Genomic DNA, 15,674 nt, shown 5'->3' on the forward strand with positions numbered 1-15,674 from the left:
CGATCCCCAGCCCCTCCTGGATCCCATTCCCGAGGAAAAGCTGGGATTTATGGGCTGTCCACGGCCCAGCGGCTCTGTTCCCTTCCCGGCTCCCAAAAATAGCAGCGCTTTTAATGGAGCCGTCACGGAGCCTCCGGAGCTGATGGATGGAGCCGGGAGCAGCCAGGATCCGCAGGGACACGGAGCGGCTGGAATGAACGGAATGGGCCCGAGGAGACCGGGACGGGAGGGGATCCAGGAGATGGGATCCAGGGGATGGGATCCAGGGGATCCAGGAAATGGGATCCAGGGGATGGGGATCCAGGGGATGGGATCCATGGGATCCAGGAAATGGGATCCATGGGATCCAGGGGATGGGATCCATGGGATCCAGGGGATGGGATGGGATCCATGGGATCCAGGGGATGGGATGTGATCCATGGGATGGGATCTAGGGGATGGGATCCATGGGATGGGATCTATGGGATCCATGGGATTAGAGGGATCCATAGGATGGGATCTAGGGGATGGGACCCAGGAGATGGGATCCATGGGATCCAGAAGATGGGATCTAGGGGATGGGATCTATGGGATTAGACGGAATGCGATCCAGGGGATGGGATCCATGGGCTCCATGGGATTAGATGGGATCCAGGGGATGGGATCCATGGGATGGGATCCATAGGATCCATGGGACTGGATCCATGGAGTTGGATGGGATCCATGGGATGGGATGGAATGCGATCTAGGGGATGGGATCTAGGGGATGGGATCCATGGGCTCAGATGGGATCCATGGGAGGGGATCCATGGGATCCATGGGATTGGATGGGATCCATGGGATGGGATCTAGGGGATGGGATCCACGGGATGGGATCCATGGGATCCATGGGATTGGATGGGATCCATGGAGTGGGATGGGATGAGATCCATGGGATGGGATCAGTGGGATGGAATGGGATCCATGGGATGGGATGGGATGGGATGGGATGGGATGGGATGGATGGGATGGGATGGGATCCATGGGATGGGATCCATGGGATGGGATCCATAGGATGGGATCCATGGGATGGGATGGAATCTGGGGTAGCAGAAAGTTTCCATAGAGAATGGGATCAGGATGGACTTTAAAGCCCTTCCCAACCGAAACATTCCATGAATCCATGACTGAAATCTTGGGCAATTTGGGTCTGGAATAAATCTGGGATGTGCTTGGATCTGCCTGGCCAAGGGAGGGGGGAGAAATTTATCCTGAAATTCTGGGAAAAGCCCGGATTTCAGCATCCTGGTTAAATCCATGGAAAAGGATTATCCTGCTTTTTTTTCTGGGATAATGGACAGCTGGAAAATCATCGGAAAGGACTCAATGATTGGAGAAGGAATGGGATGGGATCCACGGGATGGGATGGAATTCCATGGGATGTGGATGGGATGTTCTTCCAGCAGGAATCCAAGAACAGGGAATGCTGGAAAAAAGCTGGAAAAAACAACCAGGAAATGCCTCATCCTCTTTTTTTCCTGGGAATCAATTCCGGGTTGCAAATAAGGAAGGAAAAAAAATCCCCTTTGGAATGTGGGGAGGTGCCTTTTCCTTCTGTCCGGAATTCTGGTTCCACTGAGAGTTTGGAATTTGATGAATTCCCTTGAAAGGGAAGATTCCTGATCCTTGAATTCTTGGGGAATGGTATTTTTCCTTCATTTATTTTGGGCCCAGGCAGGGAATTGTGGAATCCAGAATCCCAGAGGTTGGGAAAGAATTCCAAGGGCACCAAGTCCGAGTCTGGTCTGATCCCAGCCCTGAGTGCCACGTCCAGGAATTCCTTGGACACCTCCAGGCATGGCAACTCCAAATCACCCTGACCCCTTTCCATGAGGAAATTCCCAAAAATCCAACCCCAGCCTCCCCCAGCCCAGCCTAAGGCCATTCCCTCTTTTCCTATCCCTTTTCCCTGGGAGCAGATCCCAGTCCTGCCTCGGATCCTGGCAGGAAGTTGGGAAAAGGGATAAACCTCCCTGGATCCTCCTTTTTTCAGGCATGGAAAACTCCTCCTCAGCAGAACAGGAATTCCTTTGGAATTCTGGAATTCCCATCAGAGCTGGGGCAGTTCCAGCCGCTTCTGTGGATCATCCTGGGTCCTTCCTCTTTTCCAGGCAGGACAATCCCAATTTTCCCGCTTTTCCCTCTGCTCCCGCCCCTCCACGATCCCAAACTCTCCATCCCCTGCAGAAGATCCCGATGACGAATCCATGGCCAGAACTCATCCCTTGGGATACAATTCCCATCTGTCTCTGGAGTTTGAAACCATTCCCTCCATCCCTTGGAAACATTCCTGATATTCCCACTTTTCATCTTTCCCGTGTCTCCTTCAGGCCCCGGATGCCACAATTGGATCATCCTGGATTTTTCCTCTTTTCCAGGCTGACCAATCCCAGTTTTCCCAGTTTTCCCTCTGCTCCCACCCTTCCATCATCCTAAACTCTCCATTCCCTGCAGAAGATCCCAACAATGAATCCATGATTGGACTCGACTCCTTGGGATACAATTCCCACAATTCCCTGGAGTTTGGAACCATTCCCTGTCTCCTGTCCCTCCATCCCTTAGAAATATTCCCAATATTTCAAATATTCCCACTTTTCATCTTTCCCATGTCTCCTTCAGACCCTGGATGCCACAATTGGATCATCCTGGATTTTTCCTCTTTTCCAGGCTGACCAATCCCAGTTTTCCCAGGTTTTCCCTCTGCTCCCACCCCTCCATCATCCCAAACTCTCCATTTCCTGATGGTGAATCCGTGATTGGAATTCATCCCTTGGGATACAACTCCCACAGTTCCCTCCACCCCCACCCCGAGCTCTCTGGTGACTCCATCGGGAATTGCCTCCGGAATTCCAGGATACCGGCCTTCCCCAGTTGACCAATCCCAATTTTCCCAGCTTTTCCCTCTGCTCCCATCCCAGGCAATCCCAAACTCTCCGTTCCCTGGCGAGGGCTCCGTGACCAGAACGGATCCCTCGGGATACAATTCCCACAATTCCCACAACCCCCGCCCCACCGAAGGAGCGCTCCAGCGGTTCCGTGGGGAATCCCGTCCGGAATTCCGCCGGGACACCGACCTTGCCTGGAGTCGTACTGGCGCATCTGCACCTCCTCCACGCATTCCGCCGGGAACCAGCCGCTCCTGCCCTTCACGGAGCCTTCCCAGAATCCGCCCTCGCCGATGCTCAGCACTGCGGGAAACAGGGATCGGGAGTCAGGAGGGAATCCCGGGAAAAGGGGACTCGGGATGGAGGAGGCACCGCGGGAAGCCGGGAGGCAAAGCCGGAGGGAAGCTGAGGAATGTGGAGTTTTCAGCGGGTTGAGTTCCTTCGGAAAATCGGGAGTTCCTGGATTTTCCCACTCTGGGTGTCAAAATTCCCATCATTTTCCCACCCTGAATCTCCAGGTTTTCCCACTCCGGATGCATACATTTCCAAATTCCTGATTTTTCTCACTCTGGATGCCCCATTCCCAACTTTTCCCACTCTGGTTCCCCAAATTACCAAACTGTCCCACTCATGACCAAATCCCAAATTTTCCTACTCTGGATACCCAATTCCTGACTTTTCACACTCTGGACACCCAAATTCCCAAACTATCCCACTCTGGATGTCTTAATTCAAAATTTTCCCAGTCTGGGTGCTGGAATTTCTGAGTTTTCCCACTCTGGATGCCCAAATCCCAAATTTGGACACTCCCGATCCCCAAATCCCAGTGGCATTTTCCTGGTGTTCCCCAGGTTGGAATTCTCTCTGGAGCGTCCAGATCCCAGAATTCCAGAGGCTGGAAAAGCCCTCCTGGATCACTGAGTCCAAACTGGGCCCGATCCCAGCTCTGAGTGGAATTCCAGGAATTCCTTGGACACTTCCAGGGATGGGCACTCCAAAGCTCCCTGGGCAGCCCCTGCTAACGCCTGACCCCCCTTTCCATGGAAAAATTCCCAAAAATCCAATCTGGCCCTTCCCTGGCCCAGGGCTGCTCCCTCTTGTCCTGGGGCTCATTCCTTGGAGCAGATCCCGATCCAAAGGCTGAGGTTGGGTGGATCCCAAACTTCCGCCGATTTTATGGAATCCTGGAATGGTTTGGGTGGGAAGGGACCTCAAATCCCATCTCATTCCAAGGCCAGGGAAAGCTCCCATTATCCCAGGGTGCTCCAAGCCTTGGGCACCTTCAGGGATGCAGGAGTTGGATGCCGGCTGGGAGAGCTGGGAATGTTCTCCTGGAGAGGAGAAGGCTCCAGGGGGAGCTTCCAGCACATTCCAGGGCCTGCAGGGGCTCCAGGAGAGCTGCAGAGGGACTGGGGACAAGGCCTGCAGGGACAGCACCCAGGGAATGGCTCCCACTGCCAGAGGGCAGGCATGGATGGGATCTTGGGAATTGGGAATTCCTGGCTGGGCTGGAACTGCCAGAGCAGCTGGGGCTGCCCCTGCATCCCTGCAGTGTCCAAGGCCAGGCTGGAGCAGCCTGGGATGGTGGGATTGTCCCTGCCCTTGGAATGGGATTTAAGGTCCCTTCCCACCAAACCCTCCCAGGATTCTGTAAAAGGAAAAAACCCCAGGAATTCCTGTGGGATTTGCTGCCCCCTTCCTGCATTTCTCCTGACCCTTGCCAGCTTTATCCCAGCTCACATTCCTGCAGATCCATCAGAGTTAATCCCGAATTTCTTCAGGCATCCAGAAATCCAGCCCCGCTCCATCCATCCCAAAGAATTCCCAGAAGGATCCAGGAATTAAATCCTGCCTGGAGGCATCCAAGGAAAAACAAATCCAAGGAAAAGCCAAACAGCAAAATCCTTTCAGGCTCCTCCAGGGGTTTTCTTTTTGGGATGCAAATTCTCCAGCTCTCCAAAGGTTCCGGAGCTGTCAGGCCTTGGAATGCTCCCAAATCCTGGATTTTGCTCAATTCCCGCTGCTCTGCTCTGCTCCCAACAGCTCCCCCTGGACAATTCCCACTTTGGAGCCCTTTGGAATTCCGGCCTCCTGGGAAGGAATTTTGGGATTTGGAGCTTCACTCCAAATCTCCCTTCCAAAGCCTGACCCCCCTTTTCCATGGAAAAATATTCCCAAAATCCAACCGAAATCTCCCCTCGAGGCAGTTCCCTCTTTTCCCATCCTTCATTCCCTGGATTCTCCTTCCCTCCTACAGCCACTCCCAATTTTTGCTCCTCTCTTCCAACGCTCCCCATCCACATCCCGCAGGCCCTGGACCAGCCTGGAATTCCAGCAGAGATTTCTACAGGAAATCCACATTCCGTGTATGGAATGAGGGTCGGGAATGGATCCAACGGATCTGGGAATCAGCACCGGGAATGGCTCTGGATGGATCTGATGGGTCCTGGAATCAGCACTGGGAATTGATCCGGACAAATCTGGGAATCAGCACTGAGAGCTGGAATGGCCCTGGATAGATCCAGGAATCAGCAGTGGGAATCGATCCAATGGATCCGGGAATCAGCACTGGGAATGGCTCTGGATGGATCCAATGGATCTGGGAATCAGCACTGGGAATGGCTCAGGATGGATCCAATGGATCTGGGAATCAGGACTGAGAATCAGCACCAGGAGCTGGAATGGCCCTGGATGGATCCGGGAATCAACACTGGGAATGGCTCTGGATGGATCCAATGGATCTGGGAATCAGCACTGGGAATGGCCCTGGATGGACCCGATGGATCTGGGAATCAGCCCTGGGAATGGTTCTGGACTGAGCCAATGGATCTGGGAATCAGAACTGGGAATCAGCACTGAGAGCTGGAATGGCCCTGGATAGATCCAGGAATCAGCACTGGGAATTGATTCAATGGATCTGGGAATCAGCACTGGGAATGGCTCTGGATGGATCCAATGGATCTGGGAATCAGCACTGGGAATGGCTCTGGATGGACCCAATGGATCCGGGAATCAGCACTGGGAATGGCTCTGGATGGACTCGATGGATCTGGGAATCAGAACTGGGAATGGCTCTGGATGGATCCAATGGATTTGGGAATCAGCCCTGGGAATGGCTCTGGATGGATCCAATGGATCTGGGAATCAGCATTGGGAATGGCTCTGGATGGACCCGATGGATTTGGGAATCAGCTCTGGGAATGGCTCTAGATGGACCCGATGGATCCAGGAATCAGCACTGGGAATGGCTCTGGATGGACCCGATGGATCCAGGAATCAGAACTGGGAATGGCTCTGGATGGACCTGATGGATCCAGGCATCAGAGCTGGGAATCGGCGACAGGAGCCGGCACAGCTCCGGATGGATCCGCAATCAGCACTGGGAGCTGTTCCTGCTCTGGATGGATCCGGGAATCATCCCCGGAGCTGCTCCCGCTCCGCCGCTCCAGCTGCAGAGCTGATTTGGGAACGGATCTGGCTTTGATTCCCGTCATTATCCCGTCATTCCGGCTCTAATCAAGCATTCCTTGGAAAAAATAGCGGCAATCAAAGGGAATGGGAAAGGGAGGGAACGGACGGAGCCAGGAAAACGTTCCCGAGGAATTTTTGGCCTCAGCAGAATTTCGGGACTGGGGGGCAGGAAGGAGCTTGGGAATGGGATTTGCTGATCCAAAGGTTTCGGATCTTTCCCGTGATCCAAGATTTCCTCTCCCTTCCTCATTCCCATTTTCCTTCCCTATTCCTGAGGACCTGGATCCCACACAGAGAGGGATTCCCACAGTGGGAATACTGGGGTTTTCCATGGGCTGTAATTCCAGGATTTCCCAACCCCCCCAGAACTCCCAGTCAACCTTCCCAAAGCTGATCCTGCCTGGAAAACTGGGATAGATCCCGGCACAATTCATCTTTCCCAAATTCCCAGTCTGGCATTCCCAGCACTTTTCCTTTATCCCAAGGAATTCCTGGCAGCTCCAGTGGGGTGGGAGCCACAGGAGCAGAATTCCCAAGGGAAAGTGGCCCTGGAATGGCCCTTAAAGATAAAAAACAGGAATATTGGGAATATTTACAAGGGCCCCATTCCCAAAAACTGGGATCAATCCCATGCAGATCCCCTGGGATCCAGGGAATTCCAGCTCTGGGCACAGCCATGGGATAGGGAAAGCCGTTCCTGAATCCCATGGATCCCAGATTCCTCAGGAAGCCAATTCCAGGATGTTGGGAATACAGGAAGGATCCCGGGGGGATCGGGGAGATCCAAAGGCACCTGGATTCAGCAGATTCCCAGGAAATTCCCAAGCATGGATATCCCTCAGATCCTACCCAGCAAAAGCCAGAGGTCAGAAAATCCTGGAATGGCCGAAGCTGGGAAGGATCCAAAGGGATCAAAGCCAGGAGGGATTGTGCTGGAACATTCCTTTTCCTGCTATTCCCTCTTTTCCATAACCCAGGAATGATGATGGGAGCATCCCAGGGAACAAAAGGAGGGAAAACAAAACAAAACAAAACAAAACAAAACAAAAATGCTGAGCACATTCCATAGGAAAACCTGGGAGAAATTCCCTTTTCCTGCAATCTCCTGGCACTGGGAGAGCAGCAGGATCCTGGAATTGCTGGATCTGGACCGGCAAATCCAGGGAATTCTGGCTGAGGGGTCCAGGAGGGAAAAGTAGGAATGAGGAGCCAATCCCAGCAGGAAATCCTAGGAAAAGCCCATTTCCAGCTGGGAACGGGAATTCCCGAGCCTCAGGAATGTTGGAGCACAGAACATCCTCCAGCCCCCGCTCCAAGCCGGGAAAGGCCCAAAATGTGGGAAAAGCAGCGGGATGGATTCCTGGGACTGCCCTGGGGAAAGGGATCCTGGAATGGTTTGGGTGGGAATGGAGCGGGAATCCCATGGAATTCCAAGGGCAGGGAAATTCCCACCATCCCAGGGTCCAGCCTTTCCTTGGGCACTGCCAGGGATGCAGGGGCAGCCCCAGCTGCTCTGGCAATCCCAGCCCAGCCAGGAATTCCCCATTCCCAAGATCCCATCCATGCCTGCCCTCTGGCAGTGGGAGCCATTCCCTGTGCCTGTCCCTCCAGGCCTTTCCCAAATTTCAGCTCTCCTGGAGCCCCTTCAGGCCCTGGAATGTGCTGGAAGCTCCCCCTGGATCCTTCCCTCCTCCAGGGGAGCATTCCCAGCTCTCCCAGCCCGGCTCCAGCTCCTTCTCCCAGTGTTTATCCCTCAAACGTTTCCCAGGCTTTTCCAGGAGCTTTCCTGGCTCGGCATTCCCGAGCTCCAGAGAAGAGGGAAGAGCAGCCGGAGCCGTCTCACACCCGTGCCCACGGAAAACATGGATGGGAAAGGAGTCAGGGATCCAAGGAAACCCGGCCCGGCTGCCAGGCTGCTCCAAGCTTTTCCCGGGGAAGAGGAGGAGGAGGAGCCCCGGGAGTTCAGGGAATCCCTTTGGAATCCGCAGGAATCCTCTCCCCGCTGAAAGGCCGGGATGCGTTTGAGGGATTAGCGCCATTCCAGAGGCGGAAATTCCTTGGATAATCCGGCCTGGGAAATGTTTCGCATGTTATTCCAGCCTGAGGGGATTTTCTTAATTCCCACCCGGTCTCCAGGAAAAATTTGGGATCAGCCCTGTAAACAGGGATTCAGAAATATTTTGGGATCCCTCCCTGGTAGAATTCCCAGCTGGAAAACAGTGGGATTCGGGAATTCCCCATCCTGAAAAATCCCAGGGAGACGGAGTCCTCAGCATCCTTAGGGAAGGAATTCCTGAAATTCCCACGCCCGGAGCAGCTCCTGGCAGGATGAGGAGCTCCATGGGAAGCCCTGGGAATGCTGGATCCTGGCCAGAATTCCCAGTGAATCCGGCAGGAGAGCCCTGGGAGTGCGGGCAGGGATTGGGATGTGCCCATCCTGCTTGGAAAGTGGCACGAAGGGCAGAACCATCCCAAAAACCCATGGAAAACCTGGATCCACATCCCTAAAAACCCATGGAAAAATCTTGATCCACATCCCTCAAAAATCCTGGAAAACCTGGACCCACCTCCCTAAAAACCATGGAAAACCTGGATCCACTTCTTTTAAGCCCACAGAAAACCCGGATCCACATCCCCCAAAACTCACGGAAAACCCCCCATTTTCCAGGGAATATTCCTGGATTTTTCCTTCGTTTTCTTGATCATGCACCAGGAAATGGAAAAATTCCTTGTCCAAGCTTTTCTAGGGGAATGCCAACACCGGATTCCCGCTGGATCATTTGGGATAGTTCTGATTTCCGTGGATTGATCTGAATCCCAGGAGAAAATCATGGATCCTACTTGGAATTGGCAGCTCCAAGGGGATCCTGGTGGAAAACAGGGAAAAGGATGATGACGTCACCTTTTCCTTAAAAACCTGTGGACATTTTGCTCCTGGAGGTTTTATTTTCCCATGGAAATTCCAGGATTTCTGAGCAGCCTCTGCAGTCGGAGCAGAGCATGACACGGCACTTCCCAGCCTTTGGAAAAATCCAGGATTAAACCCCAAAATCCTGGAATTCCTGACCTTGGAAAAGCCCTCCTGGGTTATCAAATCCCACCTCATTCCCAGCTCAATGTCCAGGAATTCCTTGGACACCTCCAGGGATGGCGACTCCAAAGGTCCCTGGGCAGCCCCTGCCAGGGCCTGACCCCTTTCCATGGAAAAATTCCCAAATATCCAAGTTGAGCCGCCCTGGCCCAGCCTGAGGCCGTTCCCTGCTTTCCCATCCCCTATTCCCTCCGGAATTCTGTGGCACCTGGAATTCCCAATTCCAACGGCATTCCTGGGTTCATCCGTGTGAATTGGAGGGAAAATTCCCTTTTCCCCTCTCCTTTTCCTGACGGGAACAGCAACTCCCAGGTTTAAATCCAGCTGATCCCAACTCCATTTGGGTGGGATTTTCCTGGGAATGGGAATCCACCTGGAGTCAGCGGCAAACAGCAGGAAAAGAGCCTTTTCCATGGAGTTTTCCATGGGCTTTTCCATGGGCTTTTCCATGGGCTTTTCCATGGATATGGCAGCAGAGGAGTGACGGGAGCACATGGAAACCTTGGAATGTCCTACAGAATTTTTTGGGATCAGCTCCGCCCCATCGGATGCTTCCCAATCGCCCCATCCCTGGATCCAGGATGGATTTCCAGGATCACCAGGAGGGGATGGATTTTCCTGGCACTGGAAATTCCAAAGCCATTCCGAGAGCACTGGGAATTGTGTCCGAACATCCCAAATCCCTGAGCAGCGGGAATTCCCATGGAATTCCTCCTTCAGAATTCCCAATCCACAATTCCCAGCCCAGTTCCTCACCCACAGCCCACATTCCAGAATTTTCCCAGAAGGTGACTCCCAGTTTGGGTTTTCTGGGAATTTCAGGACAGACGAGGAAAGGAAAACTTCGGGAAGTGCAGGAAAACCAGGATGGAAGAGGAAGATCCCTCTGCCCCCCTATCCCATCTGGAATAAACAGCAGGAGAGGAAGGAAAACCGGGAAAAGCCGAGCTCCAAAAATCCTGGAAAACTCCCCGCACTTGGAGGCCACGGCCAGGAAAAAAAATGTGGGAAAAAGGATAAAGCTGGGAGGGAAAAAAAGAATTCCAAGGAAAAATTCCATAGTTACCTACTTCACGGAGCTGCTGGTCTGGAGCATGGATGGGAATGGAAAAGAGAAAAAAAAAAACATGGAAAAGAGAAAAAAAAAACACGGAAAAGAGAGAAAAAACCATGGAAAATGTGCAGAGGCACAAACAGAACAACGTGGAAATGAAACGTGGGAATGGCCTCCAGCTAAATCCCTGGAATTATCCCCTGGAATGTGGTCCAGGGAAGTGTGGACTCCTCAGCCAGGTCAGGAACTTGGACAATCCCAAAAAACCCAACCCGAGATCCCAAATTTGGTTGGAATTCCAGGTCAGAACCATGGAAAATCCCTAAATCCCAAGACAAGATCCCAAATTGTGGTGAAATTCCAGATCAGGACCACAGACAGCTCCCGAAGTCCCAAGAGAAGATTCCAGGTTTGGCTGGAATTCCAGGTCAGACCATGGACATCCCCTCCAATCCCAACCCAAGACTCCAAATCTGGGTGGAATTCCGGGTCAGAACACGAAGAGCCCCTAAAAACTCAACCCTTGGCCCCAAATCGGGTTGGACACCCAGGTGAGACCATGGACAATCCTCCAATCCCAAAAAAGATCGCAAATCTGGTTGGAATTCCAGGTCAGACCATGGACAACCCTTCCAATCCCAAAAATTATCCCACATCCAGTTGGACAGACAGGTCAGACCATGGACAAGCCCTCCAATCCCAAAAAAGATCCCAGATTTGGGTGGAATTCCAGGTCACAAAAAGTCAACCCAAGACCCCAAATTTCCTCGGAATTCCAGTCGGACCACGAACAACCCCTCCCATCCCCAAAATCATCCCCAATCCGGTTGGAATTCCAGGCCGGACCACGGACGCCGCCTCCAGCCCCAAATTCGGCCGAACCCCAAATCCAACCCTGACGCTCCCTTTGAACCCAAGATCCCAAACGAGGCCGGAATTCCAGCCAAGATCCCCAGGAAGCCGATCCATGAAAACCCAGCGGTGCCACGGCCGCTCTTCCCGCCCCCCCGAATTCCCGGCTTTTCCCAGCCCGGAACGTTCCGTCGCTTCCAATCCCACGGGAACTCGACTCCCTCTGGAATTTTCCCGCCGGTTTTGGGTCACGCTGGAAAACTGGGACAGCTCCGAGGTCACCGGGATGCGGAGTGGAATTAATGAGGAATTTTCTAATTTTGGGACGGGAATCGGGGCCGGCCGCCAGCTCAGCGCGCGCCGGAATATTCCCGACGGGAATGTCTCCCGGGTTTCTTCGTTTCCACAGAAAACCGAGGCACTTCCCAAATTCCAGCTGGGAATTTGGGGTCACTCGGAGCCCCTCGTTTATGGGCCGGAGTTCCAGGTGGGAATAACAATTCCCAGGGTTGTCTGGAGCCAAGGAGGGAGCAAATCCATCTGGGATTCCCAGGAAAATCCTGAAATTATTCCCAAAAACCCAACGGGATTCCCATTCCTGAGGTGCCACCTTGGTTTTTTCTAGGAATATCCCATAATTTAGGGATTGCCAATGGAATTCCCATGGGGAAGGGGAAGCACAAGGAGATTTTTCCAGAGGATGGAGAAAAGCAACATTCCAGGACTAAATTCTGGGATTCAAATCCAGGAAAAGCTCCAGGAAATGCCGGAACACCAAAATGAATCCTAAAAGCTATTCCTTAAAATAGTTCCTTCCTTAAAAATTTTGTTTCTTTTGGAAAATTCTGGGAATTTCCCCGCTCACTTTAAGATTTCTGTGTCCAAAGGTTTTTCCCACCAGGAGCATTTCATGCTCCAGCCCCTGATCCCAAAAATCTGATGCCCAAAAAGATCCATGAAATTATCCCAGGGATCTGGAAAGCCTCGGCCTGGAAAATTGGATTTACACAGAGGCTTTTCCCGAGAATTCCAGGAAAACTCCTTTTTTAAAATCTGGAATTCCCAGAATTCCAGCTTTGGGAGTGAACGAAGGGAAGGATTTTGGTGCCAAGGTGGAGTTTTCCAACTCATCCAAGTGGGAAAACTGATCCCATTCCAGAGGTTCCACTCTCCTTTTTTTCCAAAGGAAAAGATCCATCCAAAACCAAGATCCAAGGAAAATCCATTGGGATCAACCTGGAAATCAGAGTAAAACCTCGGGAATTCCTGTGCTGGTCAATCCCAAAAAAAAATTCATGGATCTGAATCCAGCTCCAGAGCTGAGCCCACAAATCCCAGCCCAGGCCTGGGATACTGGGGGGGAAAAAAGCAGGAATTGTGGGAATTCTGTCCCAAAATCAGAAGGAAAAATGCAGGAATTGTGGAAATTCTGTTTAAAAAAAACACAAGGGAAAAAACCCAGGAAATGTGGGAATTCTGCCCCAGAAATCCGAGTTTTGATGGGATCTCCCTCTCTCATCACCAAGGATTTTTCCAGGGATAACTGATAAGAATTCCCAATGTTCTCCCAGATTCCAGGATTGAATGTCATTTTAATGGGAATTTTCTGGAATAAGCCAGCCTCATCCTGGATGTTTCCATGATTTTCCGATGGATTTCCATCCGCACATTTGGAAAAAAAAAAATCTCCTTTTTTGGGAATTTCAGAAACTCTGGGATGACTCCAATGGATCCCAACCAAGGAACACCGTGGGAATTATTTCTCCTCTCCAAATAAGGAAGAAATTCCATTAAAAACAGGGAGGCAGGGAATAAAAAAGTCTGGGAATTGTCCTGTCCAACTCCCCTGTGGATACAGAAATTTGGGAAGAGGGATCTTCCTTGGCAAAAATTGATGCTGGAGGAAAAGCAAAGTGCGGGAAAAGTTGGGAATTTTTCAATCCCAAGTAAGATCCCTCCACCTGGATGGGAGGTGGAGTCAAGAATTCCTGGGATTCTGGAATGGTTTGGGTGGGAAAGATCTTTGGGATCGTCCCATTCCAATTCCCAGCTTGGTCCAAACTGGCCTCGGACAACCCCGGGGATGGAGCAGCCACAATTCTGACTCCTTTTCCAACAAAATTCCCAAAATCCTGACGCCATCCCATCAAGCCATTCCTAAATCCGGATTTTTCTGTTTCCCCTGCATCCAGCAGAGAATTTTTCCTTGAATTTCCAGTCAGGAAATCAGGAAATTTGGATTTCGGGAAGTTCAAAGCGGAGCGGCTCCGAAAATTCCATAAAACTTTTCCTGGTGACCTGAAATCCCAAAAATCCCAATGGAAAAATCCCAGTCTGACCCGAAACGAGGGAATATAACCTGGGAAAAAGCGGGATTTGGGACAGATGGCATTCCCGAGGGCTCGGATAATTTTCCAACCGGGAACCAGCTGCATCCTGGCTTCTTCCCAACCCTTCCCAAATGACCTTCCCAGAGGAAAAACCGGGAGCAGCAGGAGAAAAACCTGACCTTGGGAGGAAGGAAAAACTTCCCAGGAATTCTGTGCCCTGGAGAAGCCACAGGAATGAGCTGAGCCTGGGAAACGTGGGGAAAAAATGGGAATGTGGGATTGGGAATTATCCCGGGAAGGAGGAGGAGCTGTTGGAGCAAATCTGGTGGAGCTGGGAGGAAAAGCCAGGAAAACTGGGAATGTTCTCCTGGAGAAGGGAAGGCTCCAGGGAGAGCTTCCAGCACATTCCAGGGCCTGAAGGGGCTCCAGGAGAGCTGAAATTTGGGAAAGGAAAATGGAAGGATGGGACACAGGGAATGGCTCCCACTGGGAATAGGGAGATTGGGGTGGGATCTTGGGAATTGGGAATTCCTGGCTGGGCTGGGATTGCCAGAGCAGCTGGGGCTGCCCCTGGATCCCTGGAATGCCCAAGGAAAGGCTGGAGCAGCCTGGGATGGTGGGAATTTCCCTGCCCTTGGGATGGGATGGGAATGATCTCACGGATAGGGATGAGATCCACCATCCCCCAAATCGTTCCAGGATCCTGGGGATTCCCAGGCTGCTCCTTGGCCAGAATTCCTGAAATTCCAGTTTCCCATCCCCATCCAGCAATCCCTTTCATTCCCAAACCTTTTCCCACCCTTCCAGCTCCATTCCCAGCATTCCCATTCCCAGGACTCTCTGCCATCCCTCCCCCCCGCATCATTCCAGAACCCTGGAGAGTTCCCTTGGCCGGAATTCCTCCAATTCCAGCCTCTCCCAACATTCCCGGCCACCCCCCGAGCTCAGGGCCCCGGCTGGCTCCGGGATTTTCCCGAATCCATGGAACATGACAAAGCAGCGCTGCTCTGGAGCTGACAAGATTCCCAAAAAACCACGGATCAGCCTCTCCCGGAGCAATTCCACGAGGGAAGGGATCGGCTCCGAGCCCCTCACCCTCCCGAACTCCGGGAATATCCAGCGGGAAGCGATTCCCGCTCCCAGGGGTCACTCCACCTCCTCCTCCCTCTTCCCACGGGTTGTTTTTCCCTGGAGATCACATGCCAGGAATTTTGGGATGGAGAAGCGAATCCCAAGGATTTTGTGGCAGCGACTCCAGGACCACCCACTCCACGGCAGCGCGAGGGAACACAGGGAAAAGTGGGGGGGAAACATCGGGAAAAGCATTTCCCATCCCAGGAGCCCTTCCCGGATCCTGGAATTCCGCACCCGCATCCCAGGAATGCCGAAATCCCACGTGAAACCCTTGGAATTCCGAGGAATCCACAGGAATTCCTCAGCACGGCCCCTCCTTCCCCGCCGGCTCCCGCTCTCCACAGGGAAAACAAATCCATGGGAAGGGCAGCGGGAATGTGGGAGCCGCAATTCCAAGCCGGGAACATTCCCGGTCTCCCTCTCCCGTCGTTCCAGAGGCTCCAGCCCCGCGTCGTGCCAGGAATCCGCAAAAAAATCGCGGAGGAGGGAGAGGAGGAGAAGCTCCCGAAACTTTCCGGGGGGTGGGGGGGTAAAAACTCTGGAATTCTCCGGCTGGCAGGGAATTCCCTTCCTCGGGAAGCTGGCAGCTGGAATCCCGAGCTTCCAGCAGAATTCCCAGCCCAACCCCACGGCAGCACTGCCGTGATCCAGGAAAATTTCCCTGGCGTGATCCGTGAGAATTCCCCCGGTTTTATCCATGAAAATTTCCTTGGTGCTATCCACGAGCATTCCCCCGCCGTTATCCATGGAATTTTCTCCCTGCCGGGAGCATTTCCCGCTCCCGCTGCAGCTCGGGAAGCGGAGCCGGGAAAAGCCGGAATGGGCGAGGGGGGTTGGGA

At 52.6% G+C, this 15,674-nt stretch overlaps 1 protein-coding gene across 1 annotated transcript in view; it reads right to left on the reverse strand.

The window, feature by feature from the left end:
• SHANK3 (SH3 and multiple ankyrin repeat domains 3) overlaps positions 1-15,674 on the reverse strand; it is a 147,771-nt gene that overhangs the window by 60,369 nt on the left and 71,728 nt on the right. Inside the window, exon 14 of the mRNA XM_084206476.1 lies at positions 3,093-3,206. Coding sequence (XP_084062602.1) covers positions 3,093-3,206 — 114 coding nt within the window. The remainder of the gene's footprint in view (positions 1-3,092; positions 3,207-15,674) is intronic.

This window comes from Fringilla coelebs (assembly GCF_963513975.1).
Source record: "Fringilla coelebs genome assembly, chromosome: 5".
Classification (NCBI taxonomy): Eukaryota; Metazoa; Chordata; class Aves; order Passeriformes; family Fringillidae; genus Fringilla; species Fringilla coelebs.